At 39.5% G+C, this 27,413-nt stretch overlaps 1 protein-coding gene across 2 annotated transcripts; it reads right to left on the minus strand.

The window, feature by feature from the left end:
* Window positions 1-26,937, minus strand: LOC311136863 (mucosa-associated lymphoid tissue lymphoma translocation protein 1-like). Of its 2 annotated transcripts, XM_084171168.1 has the most exons (16): window positions 26,744-26,937; window positions 25,486-25,640; window positions 23,619-23,708; window positions 23,035-23,159; window positions 22,789-22,927; window positions 22,468-22,643; window positions 22,045-22,141; window positions 21,342-21,362; window positions 20,937-21,140; window positions 19,076-19,253; window positions 18,875-18,949; window positions 18,664-18,791; window positions 7,309-7,458; window positions 6,393-6,547; window positions 873-995; window positions 1-724 (listed from the first exon to the last, which is right to left on the minus strand). In XM_084171168.1, the coding sequence occupies exons 3-16, from the start codon at window positions 23,635-23,637 to the stop codon at window positions 386-388; spliced, it is 1,929 nt and encodes a 642-aa protein (XP_084027294.1). In that variant the 5' UTR covers window positions 23,638-23,708; window positions 25,486-25,640; window positions 26,744-26,937; the 3' UTR covers window positions 1-385. The 2 variants fall into 2 exon arrangements, with proteins under 2 accessions (XP_084027294.1, XP_084027295.1); XM_084171169.1 differs by lacking the exon at window positions 25,486-25,640 and having other exon boundaries at window positions 26,744-26,915.
* Window positions 26,938-27,413: the final 476 nt, after the last annotated feature.

Here is a 27,413-nt window from a genome sequence, read left to right on the forward strand (position 1 = left end):
TACAAATATTGAAAGCATTTAATGAGACAACTAAAAGATGTGCAACATGAAAATACTGTCTCATTTACATTGTGTAATATATTTCCTTCTGTGATAATTTAAAGAATAAATATTGCATTTGTTTGAGTGTCATGCTGAGAACATAACAATAGTGCGTATTGAGCGGAACATAATGTAATCTCCTCAAACTCACATGCACACATGTATACAGTACATACAAACCTTATAACCACCATTAAACTGATAGAATTTAACCAGAGAAAGGGAATGTATCATGCTGATTGTATAATGTGCATTGATTAATGCCTAAACAGCAAATATCATATGGACTACACTAGTCACTCCTACTTGACTATCCTTTTTCCATAGACGTGGAGAAGGAAAATCAATGGATAAAGTCTTGAGGCTCAGTCTCATCATTCTCCTCTGGTTCATTGCTCCTTGCAGTGGGGCCTTTGGCAGCACACTCTGCCCTCCTAGTGAAGGGGTGGCCTGGCTGGCCCAGTGTCTGACGTGGGGGCTGCTTGCTGTGTGAGATGTGGCTGTGGCCCATACTCTGGGCAGGGGCACCATCTTGTCTCTGGGCAACCATTGCTTGCTGTCCCCTGTACAGATCACAGGATGCCACCAGAGGCTTCCCTATATCCAGCTGTTTGCTCTCTTGCAGCCGCAGCTTTCTGTCCATGTGGGTATAGTGTAGGTCCACCTTTATCACTAAGGATCCCTTTACAACAGGGAGAGAAAAAAAGAACAGAAAACAGATTTTATAGTTTACCATTGAATAATGCTAGATAACAGTATGTATACATTTCTAGACATATTATTGCTTATTGCAAATGTTAAATATGGGGTCCCAGACATAGTTAACCTACCTGAAGCTTTTGAAGGCCACAAATTCTGAGGCTACAGTCAGGGTTTTCAGCAACCGAGTTATTTAGCAACAGAGAGTCCATTTCACCTGACCTCCCAGGACCAGAAAATATATCCTCCATTGCCTAAACACAGAGGTCAGGAATAAGATACATCAGGCAACTACAGCAAAACCTGTCATACCCACTTGTTATTTTACATAGTGCATAACAAGTGGTAGACTCTACGGGAGAGTGAGTAGGGAGAACATAATGCATTGAACCACTAGATGTCAGTATGCTCCAATGAATTATTACTTCACAGAAGCAGAAACCTGAAAAGCGGTTGTGCCAAAATTTCCTGCTCTTGTTTCTCACTTCAGCCATTTATAATAGCAAGGATCTCTATATATGGGCATATATTTCTTGTGTAAGGGAAATATTGTTAAATGACTGATAGCCCCTTTAGTTGTTACTGCTGTTATGAAGGCAGACTATGAAAACTATGAAAATAACTGTGCTGTTCATAAGATACAGTGCATTCGGAAAGTATTCAGACCCCTTTACTTTTTCCACATTTTGTTACGTTACAGCCTATTCTAAAATGAATTAAATTATTTTTTTTACTCATCAATCTACACACAATACCCCATAATGACAAAGTGAAAACAGGCATTTTTGCAAATGTATTAAACAGAAAAAACAGAAATACCTTATTTACATAAGTATTCAGACCCTTTGCTATGAGACTCGAAATTGAGCTCAGGTGCATCCTGTTTCCATTGATCATCCTTAAGATGATTATACAACTTGATTGGAGTCACCTGTGGTAAATTGAATTGATTGGACATGATTTGGAAAGGCATACACCTGTCTATATAAGGTCCCACAGTTGACAGTGCATGTCAGAGTAAAAACCAAGCCATGAGGTCGAAGGAATTGTCCGTAGTGCTCCGAGACAGGATTGTGTCAAGGCACAGATCTGGAGAAGGGTACCAAAAAATGTCTGCAGCATTGAAGGTCCGCAGGAACACAGTGGCCTCCATCATTCTTAAATGGAAGAAGTTTGGAACCACCAAGACTCTTCATAGAGCTGGCCACCCAGCCAAACTGAGCAATCGGGGGAGAAGGGCCTTGGTCAGGGAGGTGACCAAGAACCCGATGGTCACTCTGACAGAGCTCCAGAGTTCCTCTGTGGAGATGGGAGAACCTTCCAGAAGGACAATCATCTCTGCAGCACTCCACCAATCAGGCCTTTATGGTAGAGTGGCCAGACAGAAGCAACTCCTCAGTAAAAGGCAGATTACAGCCTGCCTGGAGTTTGCCAAAAGGCACATAAAGCAAAGTATAGAGAGATCCTTGATGAAAACCTGCTCCAGAACACTCAGGACCTCAGACTGGGGCGAAGGTTCACCTTCCAACAGGACAACGACCCTAAGCACACAGCCAAGACAACACAGGAGTGGCTTCGGGACAAGTCTCTGAATGTCCTTGAGTGGCCCAGCCAGAGCCCGGACTTGAACCCGATCAAACATCTCTGGAGAGACCTGAAAATAGCTGTGCAGCAACGCTCCTCATCCAACCTGACAGAGCTTGAGAAGATCTGCAGAGAAGAATGGGAGGAACTCCTCAAATACAGGTATGCCAAGCTTGTAGCGTCATACCCAAGAAGACTTGAGGCTGTAATCGCTGCTAAAGGTGCTTCAAAAGTACTAAGTAAAGGGTCTGAATACTTACGTAAATGTTATATTTCAGTTTTTAATTTTTCATAAATTTGCAAAACATTCTAAAAACCTGTTTTTGCTTTGTCATTATGAGGTATTGTATGTAGATTGATGAGGGGGAAAAAAACAATTTAATACATTTTAGAATAAGGCTGTAACGTAACAACATCTGGGAAAAGTAAACGGGTCTGAATACTTTCCGAATACACTGTATGCCTCAGTGGAGGCTCCTCAGAGGAGGAAGGGGAGGGCCATCCTCCTCAGTGAATTTAATAAAAATAGTGAAACATTAAAAAAGTTATTATTTTTAGATAAAACTATACTTAATATAAATATGTCACCAAATAATTTATTAAAACACACTGTTTTGCAATGAAAGTCTACAGTAGCTCCACAGCACTCTGAAGGGTAGCACCATGGTGTAGCCGGAGGACAGCTAGTTTCCGTCCTCCTCTGGGTACATTGACTTCAATATAAAACCTTGGAGGCTCATGGTTCTCACCCCCTTCCATAGACTTATACAGTAATTATTACAACTTCTGGAGGACGTCCTCCAACCTATCAGAGCCCTTGCTGCATGAACTGGCATGTTGTCCACCCAATCAAAGGATCAGAGAATGAATCCAGTCCTGAAAGAATAAGCTACTGCTAGCTAGCACTGCAGGGCATAAAATGTAGTGAGTAGTTGACTCAAAGAGCGAGAAAGACAATAGTTGAACAGTTTTTAACAAATTCATTTCTTTAGAAATGAAGGAGGCGCAAGAGAGAGATAGACAGCTAGCTATACTTTGTTGTATTTAAAAAAAAAACGTTCACTTTGCTAGCGAATGCAGCTAGCTAGTTTAGCCTACTCAAACACCCGGCTCAAACAGAGAGGGATGCTATGTTAGCTAGCGGGCTATGGCTATCCAACATTGGAACTCTTCCAAGTCAAGGTAAGCTTTTGGTTGTATTAATTTATTGCCACAGGGGCCCGCCGGTGTAACTGCTAAACTGCTTGTTGACTGTACTGCATGATTGTAGTGGGTTTAGTAATGCGTTGGTGCTGACTATGACGTTAGCTAATATGGTGACAACGATGTAGGCTGTGTGTAGCAATTAGCGGTTATGATATGAAGGTTGGGCTTGGAACGTTTTTTTCACTTGGTCACAGACAGCTGATATTTGCACTGAAGTCCACAAGCAAAGGGAAAAGGTGAGAAGAGGAGAGAGCGTAGATGCGAGAAGGAATTATACAATGGTCAAATTGATCATGCTGTTTGTATGTGGCTGCTATGAAAGTGAACTATGTTTGCGTGTGATCAGGGGTGTATTCATTCCGCCGATTCTGTTGAAAAACTTTTCTTAAACGAAACCAAACGGGGATAAACATACCTGAATTTGTCCAATAGAAACTCTCGTTTGCAACTGTTAGACTAATGATTACACCCTAGATCAGCTAGATGCAGGCAAGAGTGTGCAAGGCGGTATTTAATGTCTGTCACCTTGATTACTCTCATTTTTCTCTCGACCTGTGCACCTACGTTATAAACTTTTATTCATAAGCTAAGTTGTAGCAACCTCATGAAGGGTATAGGGAAAATTTTAGTATAATGTAGTAGCTAAACCTATCGGTGTTACATTGAGCTGCGTAAATGGAATATGAATGACAGTCATCCAATATGCTGTAATAGAAATAAGGCCATGCTCATAAAACATTTTTTGTCCTCCCTCATCTTAAATGAAACCGACCACCACTGCCGCGAGTGTACAGAGGAAAGAGGAGATGATTACATGTGCACTCTTGACAGCCTTTGTACCTTCATGTACTGTACATACAGTGGGGAAAAAAGGATTTAGTCAGCCACCAATTGTGCAAGTTCTCCCACTTAAAAAGATGAGAGAGGCCTGTAATTTTCATCATAGGTACACGTCAACTATGACAGACAAAATGAGAAATAAAAATCCAGAAAATCACATTGTAGGATTTTTTATGAATTTATTTGCAAATTATGGTGGAAAATAAGTATTTGGTCAATAACAAAAGTTTCTCAATACTTTGTTATACACCCTTTGTTGGCAATGACACAGGTCAAACGTTTTCTGTAAGTCTTCACAAGGTTTTCACACACTGTTGCTGGTATTTTGGCCCATTCCTCCATGCAGATCTCCTCTAGAGCAGTGATGTTTTGGGGCTGTCGCTGGGCAACACAGACTTTCAACTCCCTCCAAAGATTTTCTATGGGGTTGAGATCTGGAGACTGGCTAGGCCACTCCAGGACCTTGAAATGCTTCTTACGAAGCCACTCCTTCGTTGCCCGGCGGTGTGTTTGGGATCATTGTCATGCTGAAAGACCCAGCCACGTTTCATCTTCAATGCCCTTGCTGATGGAAGGAGGTTTTCACTCAAAATCTTACGATACATGGCCCCATTCATTCTTTCCTTTACACGGATCAGTCGTCCTGGTCCCTTTGCAGAAAAACAGCCCCAAAGCATGATGTTTCCACCCCCATGCTTCACAGTAGGTATGGTGTTCTTTGGATGCAACTCAGCATTCTTTGTCCTCCAAACACGACGAGTTGAGTTTTTACCAAAAAGTTATATTTTGGTTTAATCTGACCATATGACATTCTCCCAATCCTCTTCTGGATCATCCAAATGCACTCTAGCAAACTTCAGATGGGCCTGGACATGTACTGGCTTAAGCAGGGGGACACGTCTTGCACTGCAGGATTTGAGTCCCTGGCGGCGTAGAGTGTTACTGATGGTAGGCTTTGTTACTTTGGTCCCAGCTCTGCAGGTCATTCACTAGGTCCCCCCGTGTGGTTCTGGGATTTTTGCTCACCGTTCTTGTGATCATTTTGAGCCCACGGGGTGAGATCTTGCGTGGAGCCCCAGATCGAGGGAGATTATCAGTGGTCTTGTATGTCTTCCATTTCCTAATAATTTCTCCCACAGTTGATTTCTTCAAACCAAGCTGCTTACCTATTGCAGATTCAGTCTTCCCAGCCTGGTGCAGGTCTACAATTTTGTTTCTGGTGTCCTTTGACAGCTCTTTGGTCTTGGCCATAGTGGAGTTTGGAGTGTGACTGTTTGAGGTTGTGGACAGGTGTCTTTTATACTGATAACAAGTTCAAACAGGTGCCATTAATACAGGTAACGAGTGGAGGACAGAGGAGCCTCTTAAAGAAGAAGTTACAGGTCTGTGAGAGCCAGAAATCGTCCTTGTTTGTAGGTGACCAAATACTTATTTTCCACCATAATTTGCAAATAAATTCATTAAAAATCCTACAATGTGATTTTCTGGAAAGAAAATTCTCAATTTGTCTGTCATAGTTGACGTGTACATATGATGAAAATTACAGGCCTCTCTCATCTTTTTAAGTGGGAGAACTTGCACAATTGGTGGCTAACTAAATACTTTTTTCCCCCACTGTATATAATATTGTTTTATGAGCAATAAACTTTCACAATTACAAAGAGTAATGCCATGTCAGGTTCAGATACATATCTATACAACAGTTTTAGCCTTGAGATGTGACCACAACAGGAAATAGTTCATACACCTTGTGCAGAACCCACTCTTAGAACCTTCTAAAGTTTAGCACCTAAACACATTTTCTTAACCTTCAGTTTTCAGTTTTGTTATCAGGGTTACATACATTTCTCAGGTCTCACAAGGAGTTAAAAAGTAATTTCACTCAAATATTTATCTGTAGTGTCATGTGAAGTCATGCAACTAAATCAAACTGCTTATTAATAAGGGCTATTTGTACACCAAGTCCTGCCCTCTAGGTAGTGTGGCAGGTAGCGGCAAGTATGAGTCAAGATGTCACTCACAGGTGTGCTCCTCAGAGTAACAGTGCAGTCCTGGGCTCTGGGGCCAGTGGTTTTCACTGTGCCAAAAGCAACCATGACGTTGGAGAACAAGGCTGAGAAGCTGACCTCCACCTCAACTCCACAGGTGAAAATAAGCAACTTCTGACGTGGTAGGTCTGTGTGGGAGGACATCACAAAAAAGACAGTTTTAAGATACAGATTCTACACAACAAAGCATCTCTAAAATGCAGACTAGATAGATGTGATAAGAAAGTTAGGCAGCCATGTTAAGAAATGTTGCTTTTAAAAGGTCGTCATCTTGTCCTTGAAGAAGTTTATAGTAGCAGTTACTATTTTTTTCCATTTAATCTGAGCCAGAAATATATATGGGGATTCTGTGGAGCTTCAGTGACGACAACATTCTATTTGAAGAAAGAATACAAGAGAAGTATGTTTTTATGTGACTGGGAAAAAAAAAAAAAGTATATTCCCTTCTGTTATACAGACAACTGGTACACTGTTAGTGAAATAAGCTTATGGCTGACTTTAAAAATATACAAACAAGTTCCCTTTCTGCTATCACCACCAATAAACAAGAACTCCTTGAATGGTGGTGTGATGGTCATGATTCATGCTAAACCACACTGTTTGTACATCGTAACAGTCACAACCATGTCACATACAGAACTGAAAAGGAGTGTAGAGAGGGGTGAACATATTGCTTTTTCCTCTTGTTAAGACTAGCTTAGGGCAAGAAACTGACTTAACAGTTACACTATTTCATAGCAAAAGATACACCATGGCTAAAGCATCTGAAATAAAAACAGCACTTGACATACACACAATAATTTATCAATAGTGTCTTTGGATTTCAATTGTGAAAAATGGGGTAAAGATCATGTCTGTATTGGGGATATTATGGTGTGTTAAAGCTTACCGTTGGCCTGTCTCCAGCAGGCGTCTCTCAGGCGTAGTTCTCCAGTGTGGCCGGTGGTCCTGACCGGATCTGTGAGGGAGCGAGGCTCCTTCAGCGTGTGTTTGATTTCCACTGCCTGCTTGCCTGTGACGAAAGGGTCTCTGCCCAGATCTGAGGAACAGGTTAAAGGTTAGCCTATGCTGCCGAGGTAACAGCTGTTCTTAAGGAGGGTTTAATGGTAGGACTGAAATTAAAATAATAATACTATTTGACTGATGTAAAGGCTCCTAAAATACAAACATGTGGATAATAAAAGTGAACTTAAAGAAATGTTTAGGAAACAGGCATGTACAGTTGAAGTCAGAAGTTTACATACACCTTAGCCAAATACATTTAAACTCAGTTTTTCACAATTCCTGACATTTAATCCTAGTAAAACTTCCCTGTCTTAGGTCAGTTAGGATCACCACTTTATTTTAAGAATGTGAAATGTCAGAATAATAGTAGAGAGAATGATTTATTTAAGCTTTTATTTATTTCATCACGTTCCCAGTGGGTCAGAAGTTTACATACAATCAATTAGTATTTGGTAGCATTGCCTTTAAATTGTTTACCTTGGGTCAAATGTTTCAGGTAGCCTTCCACAAGCTTCCCACAATAAGTTGGGTGAATTTTGGCCCATTACTCCTGACAGAGCTGGTGTAACTGAGTCAGGTTTGTAGCCCTCCTTGCTCGCACACACTTTTTCAGTTCTGCCCACAAATGTTCTATAGGATTCAGGTCAGGGCTTTGTGATGGCCACTCCAATACCTTGACTTTGTTGTCCTTAAGCCATTTTGCCACAACTTTGGAAGTATGCTTGGGGTCATTGTCCATTTGGAAGACCCATTTGCGACCAAGCTTTAACTTCCTGACTGATGTCTTGAGATGTTGCTTCAATATATCCACATAATTTTCCTTCCTCATGATGCCATCTATTTTGCGAAGTGCACCAGTCCCTCCTGCAGCAAAGCACCCTCACAGCATGATCCTGCCACCCCTGTGCTTCACGGTTGGGACGGTGTTCTTCGGCTTGCAAGCAACCCCCTTTTTCCTCCAAACATGACAATGGTCATTATGGCCAAACAGTTATATTATTGTTTCATCAGACCAGAGGACATTTCTCCAAAAAGTACTATCTTTGTTCCCATGTGCAGTTGCAAACCATAGTCTGGCTTTCTTATGGCGGTTTTGGAGCAGTGGCTTCTTCCTTGCTGATATAGGACTAGTTTTACTGTGGAAATAGATACTTTTGTACCCATTTCCTCCAGCATCTTCACAAGGTCCTTTGCTGTTGTTCTGGGATTGATTAGCACTTTTCGCACCAAAGTACGTTAATCTCTAGGAGACAGAACGCGTCTCCTTCCTGAGCGGTATGACGGTTGCGTGGTCCCATGGTGTTTATACTTGCGTACTATTGTTTGTACAGATGAACGTGGTACCTTCAGGCGTTTGGAAATTGCTCACAAGGATGAACCAGACTTGTGGAGGTCTACAATTTTTTTGCGGAGGTCTTGGCTGATTTCTTTGGATTTTCCCATGATGTCAAGCAAAGAGGCACTGAGTTTCAAGGTAGGCCTTGAAATACATCCACAGGTACACCTCCAATTGACTCAAATGATGTCAACTAGCTTATCAGAAGCTTCTAAAGCCATGACATCATTTTCTGGAATTTTCCAAGCTGTTTAAAGGCACAGTCAACTTAGTGTATGTAAACTTCTGACCCACTGGCATTGTGATACAGTGAATTATAAGTGAAATAATCTGTCTGTAAACAATTGTTGGAAAAATTACTTGTGTCATGCACAAGTAGATGTCCTAAACGACTTGCCAAAACTATAGTTTGTTAACAAGACATTTGTGGAGTGGTTGAAAAACAAGTTTTAAAAACAAGTTTTTGAAAAACAAGTGGTTTGTGCTGTGGTGGAGACCTCTGTGGGCTATACTCGGCCTTGTCTCAGGATTGTAAGTTGGTGGTTGAGGATATCCCTCTAGTGGTGCGGGGGCTGTGCTTTGGCAGAGTGGGTGGGGTTATATCCTTCCTGTTTGGCCCTGTCCGGGGGTTTCTTCGGATGGGGCCACAGTGTCTCCGGACCGCTCCTGTCTCAGCCTCCAGTATTTATGCTGCAGTAGTTTATGTGTCGGGGGGCTGGGGTTAGTTGGTTATACCTGGAGTACTTCTCCTGTCTTATCCAGTGTCCTGTGTGAATTTAAGTATGCTCTCTCTAATTCTCTCGTTCTCTCTTTCTCTCTGAGAACCTGAGCCCTAGGACCATACGTCAGGACTACCGGGCATGATGACACCTTGCTGTCCCCAGTCCGCCTGGCCTTGCTGCTATTCCAGTTTCAACTGTTCTGCCTGCGGTTACGAAACCCCTACCTTTCCCAGACCTGCTGTTTTCAACTCTTAATGATCGGCTATGAAAAGCCAACTGAGAGACCTGAGCCCTAGGACCATACGTCGGGACTACCGGCCGTGGTGACTCCTTGCTGACCCCAGTCCGCCTGGCCTTGCTGCTATTCCAGTTTCAACTGTTCTGCCTGCGGTTATGGAACCCCTACCTGTCCCAGACCTGCTGTTTTCAACTCTTAATGATCGGCTATGAAAAGCCAACTGAGATTTATTCCTGATTATTATTTGACCATGCTTGTCACTTATGAACATTTTTGAACATCTTGGCATGGTTCTGTTATAATCTCCACCCGGCACAGCCAGAAGAGGACTGGCCACCCCTCATAGCCTGGTTCCTCTCTAGGTTTCTTCCTAGGTTTTGGCCTTTCTAGGGAGTTTTTCTTAGCCACCGTGCTTCTACACCTGCATTACTAGCTGTTTGGGGTTTTAGGCTGGGTTTCTGTACAGCACTTCAAGATATTAGCTGATGTAAGAAGGGCTATATAAAATAAAATTGATTGATTGATTTTAATGACTCCAACCTAAGTGTATGTAAACTTCCGACTTCAACTGTATAAGGCATTGTTGGCCAGATCAGAAACTGATACACTGAAACCCTATGCAGGTGTCTGGATACAGGCTTACTCTTTTTTTATGTTATTTTTTTATTATGATTATTTTTTTAAAAATTGGGGGGGGTGGATCAGCTTAATATTGCAGATAGATTGTATCTTCTATCAATGTAATTGTCTGCATCACTTCCAATCCCCCATGTTTAAAAAAATATATATATACTCCCCTTTATTACTTTTCAACCCCACCATCCTTTCCCTACTTGGAGTAAATTAGTGAACAACAATGCCCAGGCCTCTACTTCCGTTCTATCCTTACTATCTACACCTTATGGACAGAGCTAATTTTACAATAATTCTATTATATATATATATATTTTTTTTTTGCTCCTGAACTTCTTCTACTCTCAACCTCTCCGATCATTTTCATGATGTCCATCCGGTTTGCTTCTATATGCCATATCTTTCTAACTGTGCTCTTTCCCAAAAGCTCCCAACATACAACCTATATACTTATTATGGACACAGTATGCTTACATTATTAGCTATCTTTGTTATTATTTGTTGTTATTTGTTATTAGTCCCATCCTTCAACTCTATTCAATACCTCCCATCTATCTCTTAACACCATCCATATAGGATTTCTATTTGCCATATATATTTAAACCGTACTGTGATGTTTTACAAAAGTTCTGAACCTTTCTATTCTCATTGCTTCTACAGATTGTGAATTAAAAATAAACATTTTTGCTAAAAGTATTATTATATATTATTGATTGATTGACTATGACTTTTCAGATCACCCAGTAATGCTATCTGCAAGGTTAGCTCCAGGTAAATATTGCAATCCTTTAGCCATTCCTGGACCTGTGTCCAAAAACAAGCTACAAATGGACAGAACCAAAACAAATGATCTAATGATTTTGTCTCTTCACAGCAGAATCTGCAGAGCTGGGAAGATTGTATCCCCCATATAAATAACATTCTATTGGTAGCAAGAATTTTATATAATAATTTAAATTTAAAGATTCAAATTTTTGAATCCGGTGTCGTTTTGCGTGTCAGTTCATAAACACTATGCCATGGGATCAGTACGTCAAAGATCTCTTCCCAACTATTTTGCAATCTATATGGGACGGCTGTCAATCCTTTGGTCCTTAAGTGAAACTGATATACTTTTTTTATTCATCACAGTTTTCCTTAACCAATTATGTTCTTTAATGCAAGGCCGACAGACAAGTTCCTTACTTTCTCCCCCTTCCACTTTCCTCTTCCACTTTTGCGGTAAGGCTGCATTTATTTGGTTGTAATTTTGGGGTAGAGCAGACATTTCCATATGTTTTTGTTAGCTGCATGTGCGACATAACTCCACCAGTCCTACCGATGATATCATTTATGAAGATTATACCTTTTTTAAACATTCTGTCAAAAAATTAAGTTTTTTTGTCAATTAGTATATTTTAATTTAACCACAATATTTGTTGCATTATTTGTTCTGTTGTTTCTGGAGGATTAAATTGAAATTGCAACCAACTTTCTATGGCTTGTTTTAGAAATAGTGATATTTGGGAGATTATTTCCTTTTCAAATAACTGAAAGTGAGAGGTTGTAATCTGAATAAAGGGAAAAAGGCCTTTCTTGAACATTGGGTGAGACAATCTTACTAATTTGCTTGAGAACCAGTTCGGATTTAAGTATAACTTTTGTATGACTGAAGCTTTTAGTGATAGGTCTAATGCTTTAATATTTAATAATTTCTGTCCTCCGAATTCATATTCATTATATAAATATGCCCTTTTAATTTTGTCTGGCTTGCCGTTCCAAATAAAATTGAATATTTATTTCTCATATAATTTAAAAAACTGTTCGCTAGGCGTAGGCAAGACCATAAGCAAATAGGTAAATATAATATACAGTGGGGAGAACAAGTATTTGATACACTGCCGATTTTGCAGGTTTTCCTACTTACAAAGCATGTAGAGGTCTGTCATTTTTATCATAGGTACACTTCAACTGTGAGAGACGGAATCTAAAACAAAAATCCAGAAAATCACATTGTATGATTTTAAAGTAATTAATTTGCATTTTATTGCATGACATAAGTATTTGATCACCTACCAACCAGTAAGAATTCCGGCTCTCACAGACCTGTTAGTTTTTCTTTAAGCAGCCCTCCTGTTCTCCACTCATTACCTGTATTAACTGCACCTGTTTGAACTTGTTACCTGTATAAAAGACACCTGTCCACACACTCAATCAAACAGACTCCAACCTCTCCACAATGGCCAAAACCAGAGCGCTGTGTAAGGACATCAGGGTTAAAATTGTAGACCTGCACAAGGCTGGGATGGGCTACAGGACAATAGGCAAGCAGCTTGGTGAGAAGGCAACAACTGTTGGCGCAATTATTAGAAAATGGAAGAAGTTCAAGATGACGGTCAATCACCCTCGGTCTGGGGCTCCATGCAAGATCTCACCTCGTGGGGCATCAATGATCATGAGGAAGGTGAGGGATCAGCCCAGAACTACACGGCAGGACCTGGTCAATGACCTGAAGAGAGCTGGGACCATAGTCTCAAAGAAAACCATTAGTAACACACTACGCCGTCATGGATTAAAATCCTGCAGCGCGCGCAAGGTCCCCCTGCTCAAGCCAGCGCATGTCCAGGCCCGTCTGAAGTTTGCCAATGACCATCTGGATGATCCAGAGGAGGAATGGGAGAAGGTCATGTGGTCTGATGAGACAAAAATAGAGCTTTTTGGTCTAAACTCCACTCGCCGTGTTTGGAGGAAGAAGAAGGATGAGTACAACCCCAAGAACACCATCCCAACCGTGAAGCATGGAGGTGGAAAAATCATTCTTTGGGGATGCTTTTCTGCAAAGGGGACAGGACGACTGCACCGTATTGAGGGGAGGATGGATGGGGCCATGTATCGCGAGATCTTGGCCAACAACCTCCTTCCCTCAGTAAGAGCATTGAAGATGGGTCGTGGCTGGGTCTTCCAGCATGACAACGACCCAAAACACACAGCCAGGGCAACTAAGGAGTGGCTCCGTAAGAAGCATCTCAAGGTCCTGGAGTGGCCTAGCCAGTCTCCAGACCTGAACCCAATAGAAAATCTTTGGAGGGAGCTGAAAGTCTGTATTGCCCAGCGACAGCCCCGAAACCTGAAGGATCTGGAGAAGGTCTGTATGGAGGAGTGGGCCAAAATCCCTGCTGCAGTGTGTGCAAACATGGTCAAGACCTACAGGAAACGTATGATCTCTGTAATTGCAAACAAAGGTTTCTGTACCAAATATTAAGTTCTGCTTTTCTGATGTATCAAATACTTATGTCATGCAATAAAATGCAAATTAATTACTTAAAAATCATACAATGTGATTTTCTGGATTTTTGTTTTAGATTCCGTCTCTCACAGTTGAAGTGTACCTATGATAAAAATGACAGACCTCTACATGCTTTGTAAGTAGGAAAACCTGCAAAATCGGCAGTGTATCAAATACTTGTTCTCCCCACTGTATATAATATGCCATTTAGCAGACGCTTTTATCCAAAGCGACTTACAGTCATGTGTGCATACATTTTTACATATGGGTGGTCCCGGGGATCGAAACCACTACCCTGGCATTACAAGCGCCATGCTCTACCAATTGAGCTACAGAGGACCACTAAATGGGGTCATTTAACATTTTACATTTTACATTTTACATTTTTTAGTCATTTAGCAGACGCTCTTATCCAGAGCGACTTACAGGAGCAATTAGGGTTAAGTGCCTTGCTTAAGGGCACATCGACAGATTTTTAACCTAGTCGGCTCGGGGATTAGAACCAGCGACCTTTCGGTTACTGGCACAACGCTCTTACCCACTAAGCTCAGGTATTTTCCTTTCCATGGTAGTAAGATTTTATCTATTTTTGCTAACTTTCCATTAAAATTTATTGAAGTGAGATCATTTATTTCCTTTGGGATATGTATTCCGAGTATATCCACATCACCATCAGACCATTTTATTGGTAAACTACATGGTAATGTAAAAATTGTATTTTTTAGTGATCCGATACGTAATATAGTACATTTGTCATAGGTTAGAAAATGTATCTAGATCCTCTATGAGGCTGTGGAGGGATTCTAGTTGTGGATTTAAAAGAAAACATGAATCATCTGCGTACTATGACACCTTTGTTTTTAAGCCCTGTATTTCTAATCCTCTGATATTATTATTGGATCTGATTTTAATAGCTAACATCTCGATGGCCACAATAAATAGATATGCCGATAGTGGACAACCTTGTTTCACTCCTCTTGACAGTTTAAAACTTTCTGAGAAATAGCCATTATTTACTATTTTACACCTAGGGTTACTATACATGATTTTGACCCATTTTATAAGAGATTCTCCAAAATTGAAATGCTCCAGGCATTTATATATAAACCCCAGTCGAACTTTATCAAATGCCTTTTCGAAGTCTGCTATGAATAGCAGGCCTGGTTTCCCATATTTTCCATAGTGTTCTATTGTTTCCAATACTTGCCTTATATTATCTCCAATGTATCTTCCATGTAAAAAACCTGTCTGATTAGAATGAATAATATCCGACAATACCTTTTTAATTCTATGCGCTATACATTTTGCTAGGATTTTTGCATCACAACACTGAAGTGTAAGGGGCCTCCAATTTTGTAAATGGACTGGATCTTTATATTTTCCACTTGTATCCTGTTTCAGTAATAATGAGATCAGACCTTCTTCTTGAGTGTCAGATAATCTACTATTTACATAGGAGTGGTTAACATTTACATTACATTTACGTCATTTAGCAGACGCTCTTATCCAGAGCGACTTACAAATCGGTGCATTCACCTTATAGCCAGTGGGATTACCACTTTACAATGTTTTTTTTATTATTAATGTTTTTATTTTTTAGTTTTGTTTATTATTTATTTTTATTATTTCGTTTTTGTTTTTTAGTTTTTTTTAATTGTTTTTTTAATTGTTTTTTTTCTTATTATTTGTATTGTTTTTTTTTTGGGGGGGGGTAGAAGGATTACTTTATCCTATCCCAGGTATTCCTTAAAGAGGTGGGGTTTCAAATGAGTGACTCCGCTGTCCTGGCGTCGTGAGGGAGCTTGTTCCACCATTGGGGTGCCAGAGCAGCGAACAGTTTTGACTGGGCTGAGCGGGAACTATGCTTCCGCAGAGGTAGGGGAGCCAGCAGGCCAGAGGTGGATGAACGCAATGCCCTCGTTTGGGTGTAGGGACTGATCAGAGCCTGAAGGTACGGAGGTGCCGTTCCCCTCACAGCTCCGTAGGCAAGCACCATGGTCTTGTAGCAGATGCGAGCTTCAACTGGAAGCCAGTGGAGTGTGCGGAGGAGCGGTCCTCTTAGTATATCAAAAAAGGTTTGGTATACCTCGACTGGTATGCCATCCAACCCTGGAGTTTTCCCGGACTTAAAGTCTTTAATTGCATCCAGAAGTTCCTCCTCTGTAATTTCACCTTCACATGAGTCTTTCTGTGTGGCTGTTAATTTGACATTATCAATAGAAAAATAATCTCTACAATTAGCTTCAGTTAGAGGAGATGGAGGCGACTGAAAAGAAAACATATGCTTAAAGTACTTTGTTTCTTCCTTCAAAATATAATTTGGTGAATTATGGGTGACTCCGTCAATTGTAACCAGTTTCATTAAGTTATTTTTGGTAGCATTCCTATGTTGAAGATTAAAAAAGAATTTTGTGCATATTCCATCCAGTTTGCTTTATTTTTATAATATATTACACTTGATTTTTCTACAGGCTTACTCTTAGCCTTGCAGAGGATCTGGATTCAGTACATATTTTAAGCAAGCTGTCTTCGCCATGTTTCCATTAGAGTTGACTGGACAGCAGTTCATCATCAACTATCTTTCCATGTATAAATAAGCCTAAAACAAGAAGGACATAGATCATGATTCCTCAAAGGTGTTTCTGGGAACGATGTGTTTATTGTTAATAAAATGGTGTCATGATGTGATTGTGATGTGATCTGTGTCACTTCAGTGAATCCTATTTCCTAGACATTAATATAATTGTAACACTTTCAGAAATGTATTTAAGCTGTAACCCTGAAATAAAACCTATTATGAGTAACGGTGCAACTCATCTGAGGAATCTTAACATACAGCAAATATCTCTAATCTAAGCCGTGAGCTTCTGTGCCAAGGTCCAACTGTTACAGGCTATACAGTCCTGTACCACCACCTCCTTGGATGGGCTGTCTTAAGCTATGCAGGATCACTGTCACTGGAGCTAAATGACCACAGGAGAGCAGTGTAGGGACGCACGCACACACACACACACGGCAGAGCAGCTGTCTTTAAACCTACCGCTCTCAGGTTTCCTGCTGTGCTCTGGCCAACAGTGTGAATTTCTAGAGAATGAGGTCACATGCTAATGCAGCTCTGTCGCAAAAAGTCATGTTACCAGAGAGACCCATCAAGCATGCTTACCCCTCCAAGCTCCGCCCACTGGTACCTGCTGCAGGGTAAACACCAGGGGGAGTAGCCAGTGACGGATAAACATTTAGATGTCATCATGTCTGTGCTCCAACAAGTAGACAACAACACGTTGCACACTGACCCTGTTTACAGACACTACTGTACATCTCCTACAGAGGAGCAATGGAACCAAAAGCCACACTTCTGCTCTTATTAGCAGGGAATTTAGTCTCTCTTGCATAATATCTTGTAATTTTAGTCAAAAGTAATTTTCCTATTTGTCAAGAGAAACCCTGGGGTTTTCAATGTGAGTCATGGATTGGTGTTAATAGTATGTCAAAACATCCATTCTGAAATGTTAAAGTCACACAGACTGCAGAATGTGGCCACTAGAGGGAAGTACTAAAAGCAAAGCCACCGTCATACATCAATATATATATATATTTTTTTATATCAATCATATTTTTTTATATAAATAATTATAATTTTTTATATCGATAACTGAATTATTGATATAAAAAACTATATTTTAATGACCTTCATGGGGGCGGTATTACATTTGCATGTATTACATACAGTGTCTAGTGAAAGTCTAAACACCCCTTGGACAGTCTTCACATTTTGCTGCCTTAAAATTACATTTGATATTTTTCCTACTGATGTACACAACCTAGTCCACATTCTTTTTCCAATGTATAAAACCTGTAAAATGAAGATGTCTTGATTGCGTATGTATTCACACCAGAGTTAACCTTTGGCAGCCATTACAGCTGTGAATCATTTGGAATAAGATTCTACCAGCTTTACGCAACTCCTAGGGCAACATAGATCCATTGTTTTTGTCAACATTGCTCAAGCTCAGTACATTTGCTTGGGAATCATTGATGGACAGCAATACTCAATGTTTAAGTTGTCACTGATTTTCAAGCAGATTTAGGTCAAGACTGAGACTACTAGACCATTCAGGAACACTCAACACTTCATGGAAAGCCATTCTGGTGTGTCTTTGGCGTTAGAATTTGAGTAATTGTTCCACTGAAAAATAAAACTATCGCCAGGTTAGGTTTTCAGAAGACTATGGTGGGTTTTCCTTTAACTTTTGACCTGTCCTTTGCTCCTTTCATATTTCGTTTGATCCTAAAATACTCCCCAGTCCATGACGGTAACAAGCATACCCATAACATGATGCTGCCACCACAATACTCATCTTCTTCAAAATGATTCACACATGTAATGGCTGGCAATGGTGCTTTCACCAAGTATTAACTATGGGGTGTGAAGGCATACAGTACGTAATCAAGACATTTTCTTTTTTCTTTTCTATAATTTGTCTTTCATCGGTAGGAAAAAAATAATTTTATCAATTTTTAGATACAATTTTAGATACAGATTATGCTTAATTATGCTAAATATATGCTAATCTTCACATCATTTTTGATATCAATAATTGTATTTTTGATATCAATAATGACATTTTCAATATCAATAATTCAGATTATCACTATAATAATAATAATGTTAATAATTCAATAATTTGAGTGTTTTATATTGAAACAATTATTAGCAATATCAACAACAAAGAATATATCTATCATTCAAATTATTGATATCAATAATTAAATGTTTTATATAAATCATTTGAATGACTGATATAAAAAAAATAGCAATTATCAATATCAAAATCCAATGGGGAATTATTGATATAAAAAATTCATATTTGTATTCTTTTGCTATCTGTAATGCTTTTTTTTAATATAATTTTTTTGATTTATTGATATAGAAAATTCCATTATTTATATTTAGAAAAATACAAATATTTATATAAAAAAATTATATGAATATATGTTAAAACGGCTTTCCATAAGATCAAAGCCTATCATACAACAACACTGACCCTCAGACACCTGCTCCAGGATGTGGGTGACCTGCTCTGGCTGCAGGATGTGCTTGTTCAGATACTTGGTGAAGATCCCAGTGCTCTTCCCTCCATCCTGTACCTCATAAGCCTCTGCATCTTCACATCTGTTAAGACAGGTCATTTAGATTTCAGGCCATGAATGAACACTCATAAATCAATTGTTGTTACATTGAGTAAAAATACATACGTGGCATATCCATACACTGTGTTTCCCATGGGTACCAAGGGCCTTATTTCAGAAGCTATGCAATCTTGGTTGTACCTTAAAATACAAATATGCAACTTAACACCTGTTTTAGTCCTTCCACAATTGTAATACTCTTTGTACAAAAGTTGTACAAGAAGTAGAGCAACAAACAGTAACATGAGGTGTCCATCAGGGGCCTACCATGTTCTGCAGGTGTCTAGTAAGACCACACTCAATGCAGTCCGTCTCTCCTGCATCTTGCGCATGACCCTCTGTACACAGACACAGTTCTCTGGACAGTATGGTTGTGGAGCGTCTATGGCCACCAGATAGTTTCTCCCTAAACGTTCGTACCCATGACCAGCATAGTAGAACAGGGCTGTGGGGGACAGCATTATGTTAGTTGTATATTTTGTATGTTTTTCAGTTCTACACCAAAATAACTATTTAGTTATTTACCATTGATCGCTGTTAATTCATCAGATTAAAATCAAATTAGTGGCGAACACATGTTACATTGCGTGAACAGGAAAAGCAAAGTCTCTCATTGAGTAAATAAGAGTAAATTCAGAGCACAAGAAAAGTATACTCCAGTTCAGCGAGAGGTACAGATCTAATTTGGCATCTGTCAAACAAGGTTCCATGTTTCATTTTAGCAATCATATACTGTAGAATATCACACAACACTGACCCTGTCCTTTATCAACAAAATAGTATGTTGCTTATGCTCTATATATTATGTGTAGGGTTGCAAAGGGAGGGTATATTACTACCAGTAAACTACCAGAATGTTGGTATCCTTCAAGGATTTTATGTAATATATCACAAGACATCTAGTGGCCCTGTGTGGCCTTATCACATTATTTTTTAATTGTTTGTATTTCTTTATGATAAAGCTGTAAATCGTTATCCTAAATATAAACCATCAACTTAGTAAATACCATTGGGGTTTAATATGAAGGTTTCAGCATGAAATATCCTTTATTTATTTTTTCATACACTTGTATTTATTTTACTATGTCAGTATGTATTTGTTGTCGATGTTTCAGCGTCAAACTGGTGGCAGTTGTGAAAAAAGTCAATAGTTGAAAGAGTTAACTTAAAATAATGACATGGTTGATAAGATGCTTTTTTCATTAATTAGGGATTTTCTCTTGAACCATATGGTATATCTACTAGAAACTCATGGACAATATGGACACAGATATAAGAAAATGCATACTATGTATGAATACAACGTTTTTCAAGTATAAATTACCAAAGTTACAATAGATTGCCATATATTTTCTGTTAATTACCAAAATTACTGAAGATTCCAGTAACTTTGGTAAACTACCGGTAGCTTTGCATCGCTGTGCAGCTGAGTCGGGTAATTTCAGGTAGCATGTTTTGAATCTGTAAACTGTGCAGGTCCTAAAAACTCCTAAAAAAGCCAGGTCGCTACTTTTCAGATTGGTTTTCACATTAAGCTGACCTTGTTTTCTATAACAGCCAATCAACACACAAGCATGGATTATTAGATGAGACAGAAAATGTCAAACTCTTACAGATGTTTACATGCCACATAAAATGTAATGCGCGTATTTGACTCAAATATAAAAAGGTAGATAAGCTGACAGTTTGCTGGGTTGCTTAAGGCCCTTTACCGGCGCTAAATAAATCTGCCAAGTAGAAGTGCTACAGGCCTCAGAAACAGCTATACATAGCAAGGCATGTCGCTCCAAACACTACAGGCCCAAGCTTCTCCTTTCCGCCTCTTATCTGCCTGCTAAACCACACTCTCACACCAAGCTACTAATTAGATCTCTAAACAGCAGCATAAGATTATGACCTGTGACACCAGCTAGATCAACCGAAACGGGCAGAATAAGTGGGAACTTAACAAGACTACGATGTCTAGTTTCCGCTTAACAGATAAATATTTTTGTATGCATTTGCACCTTTTCGTCTAAGGCAGTTAATAGTGTCATCGTTAGTTTTCGAGTCTCTGAAAAACACTCAATTCAAAATACATTCTCCCTTGTAATGTAACCATCAGAATACTGTACAGTATTGAACTCACCATACACGCCCCTGTCAAGCAGGAGAAGGAACTTGTCAATGGCCGCCAGCATCTCCACCCTGGTGAGATCCAGTAGAGACACCACTCTGAAGCCCAGCTGCTGTAACAGGTTGGCCAGCTCATGGACATCCATAGTGGGGGCCATCAGGTCCGGGTGGTGGGAGTAGTTGAGGTTACCAATCAGCAGGGCCACTTTGTCAGTCGCTGGATGAAAAGACCATAGTGGAATTTGTAATCAGGGTCAACTTACTGTACTTTGAGAACAGCTAATTAATTATACTATAGAAAATGAAACCGCACATGTCAGGAAATACTGGTACAACAGTTCCCCACTTCAATGACATAATGCTCAAACCGCATTCTAAAAATACCTCAAGCGGATACTGTATTTCCACTGAGCCATACCTGTGAGTTGATTAGATGGCACTGAAAGAGATTGAAAAAATTATAAAAGACAAAGGTTAAAATCAGTGCATAACTTAACACTTCAATCTGTTAACACAACAAACAAGATCAAAAGCAATATGAGAGTGTAAAAGGCCTCCTAGTTTTCATTCAAACTGGTTGGGTCAAATTCGTAAAGATTTTGAAATATGAATGTTGTTGATGTGCCATAATGTAGAAAACATACAAATGTTAAAGGGGAACCTACATCCAAAGGCTAGTTCCCTGACCACTTTTTAGAGCCTGACAACTTCCTTCTAGTACAGTCTTTAACAAAGGGAAAGTACCTTAAATCGTCAGCGGAATGGAAAGACCCACTTGTGGGAGGGATGTGCAGAAATCTGAACATACCGCTCTTCCACTAGCTCAGTGAAAAGTGGATAATTACTTTCCAGTGAATTATGTGGTAGACTTTGTCAGGGAAAATATAAAATGCTAATAGTAAAGCTGAACACTTAAAATAACTGTTGCTAGTGCTTTGTCATGTGCTACTGTGAGGGTTTCATGTTCACTATTGCACATCTGTTTATAATTACAGAGCAGCATTCACAAAAGGAAGACTCAGCTATATGACATCATCACTCACAGTATGTTCACTTCATGTAAACATTATTTCCTTTTTGTTGCCCAGATGCCCTTCAAGCAGCATTCCACTTCCATTTACCTATATCAACATCAGCTGGCTCTGTCCATCTCTCTTCTTGAACATTGGACACATGGCAGAGATATGTTCCTCTATGGTCTGCCTCTGCATTCTCTATCTACAAGCGACAAACACATTCAGTTAAATATTAACTAAGTTATTCTAAATTACAATGTTTACATAGGACCAGAGGTATAGGGTAAACACAAGTAAACGCAGTTAACCCACTTTTTTTGCACGATAGTTGACCCACCTTTTTGGGGAAAATGCATTGAAAGTATAGGGAGCATTACTTTTTTCACCTCGACCAGAGTTTACCCACCAATTTCTTTACCACTACATCACTGCATAGGAGTGGTGAAGCATGGTTGGCTCAGCCAGCAAATGATATGACAGAGTAAACACGATGACCTCAGTGCAGGAGTAAATAAACACTGGTGTTACCTGCAGTGTGTCAGTGGTCTTGCCCAACAGAGGATGTCCATTTCTGTACCACTGGTAGTGAGGGGTGGGAATGCCAAAGGCAGTGCAGCAGAGGGTGAGTCTCTCCCCTTGTCTGACAGTCTGGGGTACAGGGTGTACAGCGATATGGGGCTCCCCTTGCCATGCTACTGGGAGACCTGAAGAAAAAAAGAAAGAGAAAATGCAATAGCAATACATTATAGGCAAAATGGTGCTCTACATTGATCAAATAAGTTTTAAACATCTGTACTACAAACATGTTATTATCATATAACTGGTAACTAATTTAGGGAATTCCTATACCTGGTTTAGCAATGTCCAGGACCTTTACTTTGACCCATTCACTGAACACACAGTTGCAGAACTGGTCATTCACGCGACAAATGTAGAGCTGAGACCTCTGGGCTGTGACAATCAGATCTGCTCTGGTCCCACCAAATACCTAAAAAACATTAACCATTTCATTGCATATATACTGTGTTACTCTATGAATTGACAACATAATACTGTGTCAGACAAGAATGACAAAAATCGTCAACAACCACAAACCTCCTCTTTATTAGACTTGAACCACTGGTAGTTCAGGATACCGGTTCCCTCTGCTCTCACACTCAGAGTCACCTTATAGTTCAGTGGTACACACACAGAAACAGGATGCTGCACAATGACGATGTCTGAAAGTGTAAATTGATAAAGTGATAAGTGATTAAAGGGCCTATAACAAAGCCTCACCCCACCTCTGTGTTGGTAAAAACCTGAGGGATGGGCCATAGACAGAGCTATGGATGCAAGGGCTTACCATCCATGATATCACAATTATTATTTTTAGGCTATACAGTGTTTGTTTACATTTACAATGTTTTACAAACATTGGAGTAAAACAAGCTTATATTTGGGTTCTGATGGGGTGTGACAGTTGAACTAAGCTCATTAAGTTATATTCTTCAAGAATCAATATGTATACATCATTAATTTATAAGTCCAAAAATATATGTCACAACTACAGATTGCCCCTTTAAGTTAGGTTAAGTTATATAACAGAATATTATGTTTCGTTATTCAAAATAATGTTTTCAGTGTACTGATCAAATGGAACATTGTTGACTTGCACAATAAATGGGGGAAATACACACCTCTGATCATGTTTTTCATCACTTCAATGTGAAATAGGAGCTTCTGAACCTCAAATATGATCTGTTCTGGTCATTACGGCACTGTGCTACCTAATAAGCAAAATACAGAATATGAGCATCAGTTGTGCCGGAGGTGAGTGAACGGGGTATCAACTAACACAAGTCAAGATACAGCCAAAAATCACAGGAACATGTCATGGAGATTATGTCTGATAAGGGCCTCATGGAACAAATGTGCATAGGCAAGTGTGACTAGTAGATTCTCTCCCCACTTCCCATTTCACAACTGCACATGTGACAAACACCATAACACAAGAAACAATTGATCTATTTCAAGAGAAATTGAGACTGGTAGGTAGGTTAGCATATTTGCAACAATCTGTGCTTTAATAAAAGGTCAGCCAAACTGGATATTTGTTCATCAACATCTTCCTGAAAATGGCTTACTACAGAGTAGTAGCAATTATAGGCTACTATCAATATGCTGTACATTTGGAAGTTTATCAATGGCTGTAAATTAAGGGCCAAATAATGTCCTTTATAGTCTACAGCTCAAATTGTGACTATCAATGATATGGTCTCTAACTAGACCAATAAGATGAATAGCCTATAAATGTCACGAGCAGGGTTGCCATGTCTGCCGTTTTCCAGAAAATGTAGTTAATTTGAAAAAGATGTCGAGGGTGAAAATGTATTGGTACCAGGTTTTTGGGCTACTTCTAAATTGAGCCATGGCATTTCTCAACAAATAAAAGTACATATATTTCACTGTGACCTGCTGCTGCTGACTATCAGGCAGTGAGGCAGGCTGTTGATGAGTGTGTGAGTGGTGGGGAGGGGGGAAGGTCGGAGGTGTGTGTGTGTGTGTGTGTGTGTGTGTGTGTGTGTGTGTGTGTGTGTGTGTGTGTGTGTGTGTGTGTGTGTGTGTGTTGAGAGAGCACTGCAGCAGGCAGTTGAGGAGCCTGAGCAGAATGCGCGCACATCGTGACAACTTTTTACCAGTTGTAGGTAGGCTATTGTCATTATGGAGACACGTATTTCCAACCCTTTTTCCATAAAACATATTAATGCGCAAGAACTGATGCACATCAAGAAATAATTGCGACAAAGCACTGGAAAACGACTTTAGGCGCACTAGTGTGCATTACATAAATTCGCTCGGAGGTGCTTTAAACTGCATGCTAATGTCGACTTTGCTTATGGAAAACCGGATCAAGCGAAGGGTTTTACGCATGCTCAGTTATTGGGTGTAGAGCGCTGCGCATGTGGAAATTTCAAATGGAAATTTTGGAACTCCCTTGCATTCTTCTGTTATGGGAAAATGTCCACAATGAAACTGACAATAAATGTGGAGAATGATACACTTGCATCTGTTGGCCATCAAGTAGCCTATTAATGTCTATGCCATTGTAGGCTACTTGCCTACCAATAAATATGCTGAAATGACGATATCAATGGAGTAATTGCAAATCATTTTGTGCCACTTGTGTTGCCTACCTGGAGCTGGTAAATGGATTTAATAAGTAGCCTATAACTTCTGTTTATTGTTGTTGTAGCCTTGTGTTATTATGCAATTATTAATGTCTATGTTTAGGTAATTCAATTGGAAGTTATCAATTGTGATCATGGTCACAGCTCTATCTAAACAATTTTTTTTGCCATTCAGCTGTTGTTAGAATCCATTAGATTGACGGTAACATTCAATCAGATTAGGCTACAGGTAAAAAATTGAAACCGCTGGCTGTTACTGACAAGCATATTCAGTTCATATCGATATTATTCATATTTGATTTAGTGATTGAAATGAAGACCCCTATCCTCAGTAGCCTATTCCAGTAGGCTATTGGGCAACACAATCACTTCTTACCTCAAAATCGCCTCACTATTCAAGTTGAAAGGCTGCTCATGGCTCACATCAACACCATCATCCCGGAAACCCTAGACCCACTCCAATTCGCATACCGCCCCAACAGATCCACACATGATCCAATCTCAATTGCACTCCACACTGCCCTTTCCCACCTGGACAAAAGGAACACCGATGTGAGAATGCTGTTCATTGACTACAGCTCAGCGTTCAACACCATACTGCCCACAAAGCTCATCACTAAGCTAAGGACCCTGGGACTAAACACCTCCCTCTGCAACTGGATCCTGTACTTCCTGAAATGCTTACTTATTATAAACTGGTTACCAACGTAATTAGAGCAGTAAAAATACATGTTTTGTCATACACATGGTATATGGTCTGATAGATCACGGCTGTCAGCCAATCAGCATTCAGGGCTCAAACGACCCAGTTTAGAATTACAATTACCTCGGGGTTTGTGGTACATGGCCAATATACCACGACTAAGGGCTGTATCAAGGCATCCGTGTTGCATTGTGCATAAGAACAGCCCTTAGCATGGTATATTGGCCATATACAACACCCCCTCAGGCCTTATTGCTTATTCATAGCAGTCAAACCAGTTAAATGGACATCCATCCATTGATGGATGGAAAATGATCTGGTGAGTTTAATAAAGGCGAATTATCTTTTCTCTTGCGACATATTCAAATTCCTTTAGTCACGTTAGCTTCAATAATTATTATTTTGATGGAAAACTAGATTTTGCTTCTTGTCGTTACAAGTTAAGTCGATATTCCGTCTTAATTCGCTCGATAATGTTATGGAAAAGGGGCTTATTGGATAAATATGGAAACTCCTCTCTTGCTGCACGAAAACATATTTTGGCCTAGTTTTCAGGCCTTGTGGGCAGTTTTGAGTCGTCTTTGTTTAAAATGTAAGCTAGACCTGGCAACCCTGGTCAAGAGAATCACAACACATTCCTGTTTGCACACTCAGCCCATATGTTTTGTGTTATGGTGTATCAGCTCTTGAAAAGCAAGAAAATACATATATGTTATAAAATCATGAGTGCATTGATAATATATTACTGAATTATTGTCATAGACAATAAAAAAAATCAACAAGGCCTATGTTAATTGTTGTAATTGTGAGAGGTATGCTTACATTAAATTAAAGTCAAACAGGCATATAGTATGGTATTGAAAAATGTATCAACACATTTCTATTGCTAGAGAGGGTTATTGTGTAGGCTACCTGTATGTTTTGTACATACCTGAACTCCGACCAAACACCATGTAAATGCCACACTGTCTGTAACAGCATTCATCCGATGGCTTTAAACAAACTTGAGTAGAGAATGTAAGATGCCTTAACAAACAAGAGTAGAGAATGTAACTCCTCTTGAAAATTCTCAGAACTTTATTTCAATAAAAAACAGGACATCCTTTTCCCGGAACAATGATACCCACCCATTACCGTACTGTATGTAGCATATGAGGCCGTCTCTTTTTGGATAACCTTCCACAAAATGTTTGAATTGGAAAATACAGAATTGACTCCCGGCCACATTTTATACATTCACATACGCGTATAGCTAATGAAATATTTTATTAAAGGCAAAATACTATCGTAATTAAATTAGCGGAAATAATTATCCAAAACAAGATCCATCCACAATGACGTGTGGACCAAAATAGCCTAGCACAGACATTAAGGTATTGCAAGTTGCTCTCTTTTTTTGTTTGTTATTTTTTTGTTGTTGCACAAAACACCAACATATACATACAGGACGTATACAAACAAACAAACAAACAAACAAACAGGAACAACATATACGTTATATGCTAGGGGATACAAATAATTACAGATTAGGCTATACACAGTGGTGGAAAAAAGTACCTAAAAGTCATACTTGAGTAAAAGTAAAGATACCTTAATAGAAA

The sequence above is a fragment of the Coregonus lavaretus genome (assembly GCF_964263955.1).
Source record: "Coregonus lavaretus genome assembly, chromosome: 11".
Classification (NCBI taxonomy): Eukaryota; Metazoa; Chordata; class Actinopteri; order Salmoniformes; family Salmonidae; genus Coregonus; species Coregonus lavaretus.

What these genes read in the sequence shown, in the direction of transcription:
- LOC311136863 (XM_084171168.1), bottom strand. An exon ending in GCCAGCTGATGTTGATATAG is followed by an intron (nt 21,363 to 22,044) that starts GTAAATGGAAGT and finishes AATCTCTTTCAG; the next exon opens with TGCCATCTAATCAACTCACA. An exon ending in CCTGGAGCAGGTGTCTGAGG is followed by an intron (nt 7,459 to 18,663) that starts GTCAGTGTTGTT and finishes CCTGTTCCTCAG; the next exon opens with ATCTGGGCAGAGACCCTTTC.